The following is an 8,975-nucleotide window of genomic DNA, read 5'->3' as shown; positions in this document are numbered from 1 at the left end:
CAAAGTTTATCAGATGGATGTCAAAAGCGCATTTCTGAACGGTCAGTTGCAAGAAGAGGTGTATGTAGAACAGCCTCCAGGTTTTGTTAATCACTTATTCCCTAATCATGCTTATCATTGTAATAAAACTTAATATGGTCTAAAGCAAGCACTTCAAGCTTGGTATGAGACTATAATGATTGATCATGATTTTACAGCGGGAACAGTTGATAAAACTCTGTTCAAATTTACCAAGAAAGATCATTCATTAACTGTTCAAATTTATGTTGATGATATCATATTTAGGCCAACTAACCCCAAATTATGCGATAAGTTTGTTAAACTGATGTAGGATAAATTCAAGATGAGCATTATGGGTGAACTGACATTCTTCCTAGGTTTGCAAGTTGAGAAACTGGAAACTAGTATTTTTATCAGTCAGACCAAATACACAAAAGAATTGCTGAAAAAATTCGGCATGGAAACATGTTCAGCTGTATCCACTCCCACGAGCTCATCAATTAAACTAGACAAAGATGACGGGAGAATATCAGTTGAGATGACACTATACATAGGTTTAATAGGTTATTTATCATACCTAACCGCTAGCCGTCTTGATATTATATTTGTTGTCTGTTTATGTGCTAGATTTCAGAATAATTCTAAACAATCATGTTTCCTAGCTGCTAAATGTATATTGATATTTCTGAAAAGCACACAGAATGTGGGCTTATGGTATGCTAAAGACTCATTTTTCAATTTAGTTGGCTATTCAGATACAAACTATGCAGGATGTAAGCTTGATCGAATAAGTACAAGTGGATAATGTAAGTTTCTAGGAGACATATTGATCTCATGGTTCAGCAAAAAGTAAATATTCATCGCTACTTCCACAACTGAAGCTGAATATTTAGTTGCTGGAAGTTGTTGTGGTCAACTGCTCTGGATTCAACAACAACTGAAAGATTATGGAGTAGTAGCTGAAGAGTCACCGATCTTCTATGACAACACCAGCTCCATTGCGATTACATACAATCCAGTTCTTCACTCCAGAACCAAGCTCATTGATGTCAGACATCACTTCATCAGAAATCATGCTCTCAAGAAGGACATCAGATTGGAGTATATCTCAACTGAACAACAAGCAGCTGATATCTTCATTAATGCATTACCTGAGACTAAGTTTCTTACTTTGGAAATATCTTAGGACTTGTTGATTTATCTAAATTGCTTAATTTAGGGGGAATGTTGAATTTCAATAAGTCAACTGATAAGACAACAGTCACTTTTTCATAAACTGAACTGAATCAGTTTCGAACTGCTCAGTTAGTGTTTGAATAAACTGATCTTATCCCATACGTTGACTAAATTTAATTTGTTTTAAGTTCCTTAATTGAAATCATGATCAAGTATAAATTATCAATTTAAATTTCAAACGTCTTATTTTCGTTTTTATCTAACTGTTCAAACCAGTTAAAGAAAATGTGATTATCTCAAAGTAGACTTCTCATGTGACACCACAGTTGAATGGTGTGTTAGAACGTTGTAATCCAACATTTATTGAATTGGTTCGATCTACGATGAGATACACTGAATTTTCCCCATCTTTTTTGGTATTTGTGCTTGAGACTACGACAATATTGTAGCATAATGTCTATACAAAGATAGTGGATAGCTCCTTATGAGATATGGATGGGAAAGCCTCCTAAATATTTTTATCTTAGAATTTAGGGATGCCCCACTTACTTAAATCAGATAGTGGGAGAACAATTGGGTAATAGATCTAATTTCTATTACTTTGTGGGATATCCAAAGAGTTTAATTGGATATTATTTCTATGCGTCTAAAGAAATAAAATTGTTTGTTTCTAGAAATGTCATCTTCTTATAGAATGAGTTTCTATCAGATAGAAAAGGTGGAATGATAGAATTCAAGAAAATTCAAGAAACACTCATTCCTGAAATAATAGAACTCACGTCCCAACAGTTGGTCGAAGAAGTACATACTCCTGCGAGATTTGAAAGAGTCTCAAGGCAACATATGAGGATGAACTTGCTACTTGAGGAGGTCTAAGATGAGACCAAACTTGATTGTAATCTAAGGAACTTCAAAGAAGTATTATCAAATGAAGATTTAACTAAATGGCTTGAAACTACACAGTCCGAGATGGATTCCATGCATTAAAATCAAGTATGTTCCTTAGTAGATCCACCTGAGGTCATTGCTCACATATGATGCAAATAGATTTACAAAAGGAAACTTTGGGCGGAAGGGGCAGTAGTGACCTTCGAGGCTAGAATGGTAGTAAAAAGATATACTCAAAGGCAAGGAATTGACTAGGATGAAACATTGTCTTCAATCGCAATGTTCAAGTCCATTAGCATACTGCTAGCCATAGCAACATGTTATGACTATGAAATATGACAAATGAATATGAAAACATCGTTCCTTAATGGTGATATTAAGGAAGAGATTTTCATATATCAACTTGAAGGATTCACATAAGTGAGAAGTGAGCATAAATTATGTAAATTTCAGAGATCTATTTATGGGCTCAAACATACATCGAGGAGTTGGAACATCATATTTGATAATATTTAAAAAGAGTTTGATTTTGTTAAGAATCCTGAGGAACCTTGTGCATACAAGAAGATTAGTGGGAGTACAGTGATATTCCTAGTACTTTATATTGATGAAATACTATTCATTGAGAATGGTGTATGATTTTGGGAATCAACTAAAGTTTGGTTAGCGAATAATTTTTTCATAAAGTACATGAGTGAAGCATCATATTATTAGGAATATTGACCTATAAGGATAGATAAAAAAGGATGTTAGGGCTCACCTAATCCACTTATATTCATACCATACTAAGTAGATTTTTTATGGAAGAGTCCAAGAGAAGATATATATCAATGTGTCATGGTATGACTCTATCCAAATCTATATGTTCTAAGATTGATGAGAAGATAAAAACCATGACACGCATTTCATATGCATCTGTCATTGGTAATATTATATATGGTTTGATATCTTCTCCATCGGATGCAGCATTTGCAATGAGTGTTACAAGCAGATATAAGTCGAATCTCGGTCCACTACATTAGAAAGTTGTGAAGGATATTCTTAAGTACTTGACAAGGACTAAGAATTTGTTGATGGTCTATGAGGTGTAGAATTAAAATTGGAAGGCTACATTGATTTTAGCTTTCAATTAAGTGTGGATGATTCGAAATCAACCTCTGGATTTGTATTAAGCTCAATGGTGGTACTCTCTCCTGGAAAAGTTCCAAACAAGATACCACAACAGATTCAACCACTGAGGTCGGATACATAGCTGCATTAGGAATTTCGTACAAGAGTTGGGTGTTATTCCAAATTTAGTTTATCTAGTCCTGGTATACTGTGACAACACTGTTGTCGTTGTGAAAAAAGGAGTCGATGTCTCATCAGTGATCCAAATATATACTAAGGAAGTTTCACATCATCTTGGAGATTGTGCGAAAATGAGATGTATCAGTAAAGAATTGCCTCCACAGATAACGTTGTTGATTCACTTACGAATATCTTGTCAGGACCATTGTTTGATAAGCATGTTGAAGTAATGAGTTTGAGATCTACGAGGAGTTGGTTACAGGACAAGTGGGAGTAGTTAGAGTAGGTATCCCACGAAACAACTTGTGACTTTGCTTTATTGACTCTTGTGTAAAAAAATTTTAATTTAATAATATTTATGATTTTATCCACTTATGTTATTTACTTAATTTGTATACACATACAAGCTACATATATAAAACCATTGAGTATATTATAGTACCATGGCGTATATCTCACAACATAAATAATGAAATTTATTAAGAAGTATATTGTATATTCTAAACTTGTTCCTAGTCGATTCATCCGTAAAAAAACAAGGATAAAGGTTGCTCGAGCTCGAGACTTGCATCTGCGATGCGAATTCCATGTTTCATTGGTAAGGGTATGTATTTTTCCATTCATGCAGATAGTTGCTCATTGGATGAGACACTGAACAACCTTCTCTCGAACTTTCCAAGTGGTTATCATTTATCGAATGATTTAATCCACGATTGTAGTTGTATACCATGAGCTCTTTGACCCAGGACATCATGGAGGCGTTGTGTACTAGCACTGCAATTTGATTCAATTACCGACTTCATGCGGGTTATAAAGTGGCGAACTTGAGTGTAGTTTTGATATACGTAAGAGCTGATACATTATAGTCAGGATTCACCGCTCGCCTACGAGTGCCATCGGATCCATGATCAAAGCGTGACATATTCTAATACTTTTGACATAAAAATAATATTTTTTACGAGTCGAATCAAGTAATTGATACATTTCAAAGAATTGACACATAAGACATTATTGTATAACTTTTCGTGTATTTTTAATTGTTTTTATCTGGATGTCTCGTAATGGCAAATGGGACAAAAAAAAGTTACAATTACGATGTGCGAGTGATTTTTAATATTCAAGGCACACCTCATAATTCCAATTAAAATAATCAGTCAAAGACAAATAATGCACTAAAAAAATGCCACGCACGTCCACGTACGTACCAGCGACTCAACCCTATAAATCAGCACCTGCAGCTAGCAAGCTCCGACGAAACGTATAGCGATGGCGGATCAGGAATTTGACTCTCATGATCTTGAGAAGACAGAAGCACCAGCAACAAATACCCATTTGAAGGAACGCAAATCTTCATGGGGCAGGCTCCGTCGCGTCGACTCCTTGAACATGGAGGCCGGAAATATCTCTTCCAAACATGGCGGCTCCTCTCGCCAGGTCCTTTATTCCTCGTTATAGTGCTCATCGATCACTAGGCTGCTAACTCTTTTTTTATTGTGCAGGCGAGTTGGGGCAGGACATTTAGTTTGGCATTCCAAAGCGTGGGAGTCATATATGGAGATATCGGGACCTCGCCGTTGTATGTGTACGCTTCCACTTTCCCCAACGAGATTCAGCATAAGGACGACATACTTGGAGCTCTGTCGCTCATCATTTATACCATTGTGCTTGTTCCTATGATCAAATATGTCTTCCTTGTTTTGAGGGCTAATGACCATGGAGATGGTATGTTATCTAAACCGTTGTTTCGATTTTTTATTTCGAAAAAGACTTAGATAATTGTCTTTATTTGTTCTTTTGTATGTTTAGCTGAGACCAATTTGTTGTTCCGTATAACTTTTTTTATTTTTGCATATATTGGAACCCACGATTTCTTACTTAACATATACACACCAAAAAAGTCAACTTGGCCACTATTGTTAGTATGGTGTATAGAAGTGATCTTGTAAGTTGGATCAAAACATGTCAACTTAACGAACTAAATTGTGATTTTCCCAAATCCATGCAATATATAAGATTATCCTAGATGTAATAATGAAATTCACACGGTGTGCATGTTGCAGGGGGTACATTTGCCTTGTATTCCTTAATATGTAGGTATGCGAATGTGAGCCTGATACCGAAAAATCAACCTGAAGATGCCGAACTGTCAAACTATAGACTCGAAACCCCATCGACGCATCTTCGGAGGGCTCAAAAGATAAAAGAGAAGCTTGAGAAGAGCAAAACTGCTAAAGTCATGCTTTTCCTCTGCACGATTCTTGGGACTTCCATGGTTATTGGTGATGGTGTTCTTACACCCTGCATCTCAGGTATATATCCTCATTAAATTGTCGTAAAAAATGGGCTTTAAATTAATCAACTCGGGTGGTTCTCCTAATTCGTTTGTTGATTGAATTGATAGTCCTTTCTGCCGTTAATGGAATCAAGGGTGTGGGCAAAGGTAACTGCAATTTTTATTCTTGTTCTGTGTTCTTGATTTATATTAAAGAATAAATGATATGTATATATATAACTTTGCAGATACCGCTGCCTATATTTCAATCGCGATATTGATTGTTATCTTCTGCGTACAACGATTCGGTACCGATAAAGTTGGTACCACCTTTGCTCCTGCAATCTGCTTATGGTTTTTATTAATAAGTGGGATCGGTGTCTACAACTTATTCAAGCATGAACCCGGTGTGTTGCGAGCTTTCAATCCTATGTACATCGTGAGTTACTTCCAAAGAAATGGTCACCCCGCCTGGGTATCACTTGGTGGAATTGTTCTTTGCATCACTGGTAATATCTATTTATGAATATATCTTCTTTTGTCTTCTGGGAAATTGTTTGATATTCACTAGTCAACCTATGTGCGTCTCTTCATTTCATAAATTTTCAACAGGGACTGAGGCCATGTTTGCTGACTTAGGCCATTTCAACTTGCCGGCCGTACAAGTAAGTAGCGAGTCCATTATATAGAGTACCATTAGTGTGGATCCTTGAATCCGATCGAGGCATGAATAGTATGTAGCCTGCTTAAGTAATTTTATTTGAAATGAAATCTGTTTCTTTTCGTCTGAGGAATTTCCTTTTTGCTTCACTTTAGATTAGCTTCTCAGGAATTGTTTTTCCCGCTCTCCTCACTGCATATATTGGACAAGCCGCATACCTTTCCAAGTTCCCTGATCAAGTGAAGGACACATTTTATGCCTCCATACCAGGTAATTTCTCTCTAGAATAATCCTATAGGAACACAAGTGTAAATCTCATCTACTTTTTATGTCAAACTTTGAGCATTTTCATCTACATGATATTGTACAGATCCACTTTATTGGCCAACGTTCATTGTGGCGATCGCCGCAGCCATTATCGCTAGTCAAGCTATGATATCTGGAGCATTTTCTATCATTTCCCAATCCCTCAGCCTAAGTTGTTTCCCAAGAGTAAAAGTTGTCCACACTTCTGCTAAATATGAAGGACAAGTCTACATTCCTGATATCAACTACATTCTCATGATCGCTTGTATCGTCGTGACGTTTGGTTTCAAATCGACAGAAAGGATTGGCAATGCCTATGGTAAAATCATCAAACTAACTTTTACTTTTTATTAGAATTCAAAGAACAGTATTGATATTTCTATTATATGGTTTTATTATGATTCATAAAGGAATTATATCCTATCATAATTTTTCGAGGACATCTTCACTAATAAAATGGGTTGATGTTTGTTTCTAAATCTTCATGGCCAAACAACCTAACTCATGTGTTATGTTTTCTTACCCACCATATATAATTGTACTGTATAACACTTCTTAAATAACCAGAATTTCTTGTATATATAGTGATATAACATGATAAGTAACATGGTATAATGTTCATATTAATTGTAGGTATAGCTGTTGTTTCCGTGATGGTGATAACAACGTCTCTCGTTACGTTGATAATGCTATTTATATGGAAGACGAAGATTTGGTGGATCTGTTTGTTCTTCCTAGTTTTCATGTCGATCGAGCTCCTATATCTATCATCTGTCCTTTACAAGTTTACCCAAGGAGGATACCTCCCATTGGGTTTCTCTTTGGTGCTTATGATAATAATGGGTACATGGCATTATGCGCAACAACAACGTTATATATTCGAAATGAAAAATAAGGTTTCAAGTGTGTATGTGAGGGACTTGGCAAAAAACAGAGACATAATGAGGCTACCAGGCATTGGGCTTCTGTATTCAGAACTTGTTCAAGGAATCCCACCAATATTCTCTCACTTTGTTTCTAATGTCCCTTGCATCCATTCTGTTGTAGTAATGGTCTCAATAAAGGCTATTCCTATTAGCTACATTGCGCTCGAGGAGCGGTTTTTGTTTAGACAAATCGAGCATAGAGACTACCATGTTTACCGATGTGTAGCAAGGTATGGATACAAGGATGCAATTGAGGAACCACAAGAATTTGAACGACAACTAATTCATAAGTTGAAGGAGTTCATAAGGCATGAACTTCTCATACATGACGGAGTAGTTGAAAATGAACCGATGCACGGGCACGGCCATGAGGTGAAAACCATCACACATTCTGGCTTATTGGGCGAAGGAAATGCCAGAAAGTCATCTTCTTCTGTTGTGGTACCCACCGAACAATCGACACCGGATCATTATAATATCACCTCTCATATTTCGTCAAGTTCGATTCAGTCTGTTAGTTCAGGTAGTAGGATGATCAACATCCCACTTGCTCAGATTCAGGGAGCTGAAGAACATGTGCAATTTGTTGATAAAGCAATGGATCAAGGTGTGTTTTATCTTATAGGAGAAGCAGAAGTGGTTGCAAAAAAGGACTCTTCTTTGCTCAAGAAGATAATAATAAACTATCTCTACAGTTTCCTTAGGAAGAATTTCAGGAATGGAGGAAAACTATTGGCCATTCCTCAGACAAGACTTCTTAAAGTTGGAATGAATTATGAAATTTGAATACATTATATTTGTGTTTTCTTTTATTGTATTTATTTATGAGTGATGTATATCTATTCTACTATATCTTTCCATCTGTAAAAGTGTTTAAGTTTCCTATTGTTGATATACTTTATAGTCTCTGGTGTTGCTTTCTATTTACCCACTTTGCCTCTGTCCACCGATTTCTTGAATTACTGGAGTGACTTTGCCGTTTACGTCTTCTTCCATTTTCATTTACTTTGACAATCACGTCTCTTTCATTTGATCGGAACCTGTGTTTTTATTCTTCATCGGCGGCACAATTTGTTTACTTTGACAATCACGTCTCTTTCAATATTATTTTTAGAGCTCGAGTGTGCTTTATNAAGTAAAATGTATTCACGTTTCTCCATGTGGATATTAATTATTGAGTTAATTGTTTGTGGAAAGAAGTTTATTCAAATTGAAGTTCATAAAAAAGGTAATAGGAAAGAACCGCGAAGGGAGTCCAAGTCCTGGATGACCCGAGACATTGGGGGATAGAAGATCTGGGAAAAAGGGGGTTCGACAGAAGCCGGACTATTAAATGATCTCCCGGGCTATCAAATACTCGGATGATCACGCAAATTCTCAGGAAGCTTTCTTCCCGAGCCACTTCGATATAAGTGCCGCATTTAATAAGATAGGGTGTGGGCAGCCGACCTATCTC

General features: G+C 36.3%; 1 protein-coding gene across 1 annotated transcript; it reads left to right on the top strand.

Annotated features, from left to right (window-relative positions):
• Nucleotides 1-4,532: 4,532 nt before the first annotated feature.
• Nucleotides 4,533-8,420, top strand: LOC140984041 (potassium transporter 5-like). Its single transcript, XM_073451204.1, has 9 exons — nt 4,533-4,788; nt 4,854-5,076; nt 5,415-5,663; nt 5,756-5,794; nt 5,875-6,135; nt 6,239-6,291; nt 6,443-6,557; nt 6,658-6,912; nt 7,227-8,420. Exons 1-9 carry the CDS (start codon nt 4,621-4,623, stop codon nt 8,303-8,305), a joined length of 2,442 nt encoding a protein of 813 aa, XP_073307305.1. The 5' UTR covers nt 4,533-4,620; the 3' UTR covers nt 8,306-8,420.
• The last annotated feature ends 555 nt before the right edge of the window (nt 8,421-8,975 follow it).

The sequence above is a fragment of the Primulina huaijiensis genome, chromosome 9 (genome assembly GCF_012295235.1).
Source record: "Primulina huaijiensis isolate GDHJ02 chromosome 9, ASM1229523v2, whole genome shotgun sequence".
NCBI lineage: Eukaryota > Viridiplantae > Streptophyta > Magnoliopsida > Lamiales > Gesneriaceae > Primulina > Primulina huaijiensis.
The sequence above is the reverse complement of the archived record's forward strand: the minus strand, read 5'-3'. Positions and strand labels throughout refer to the sequence as shown.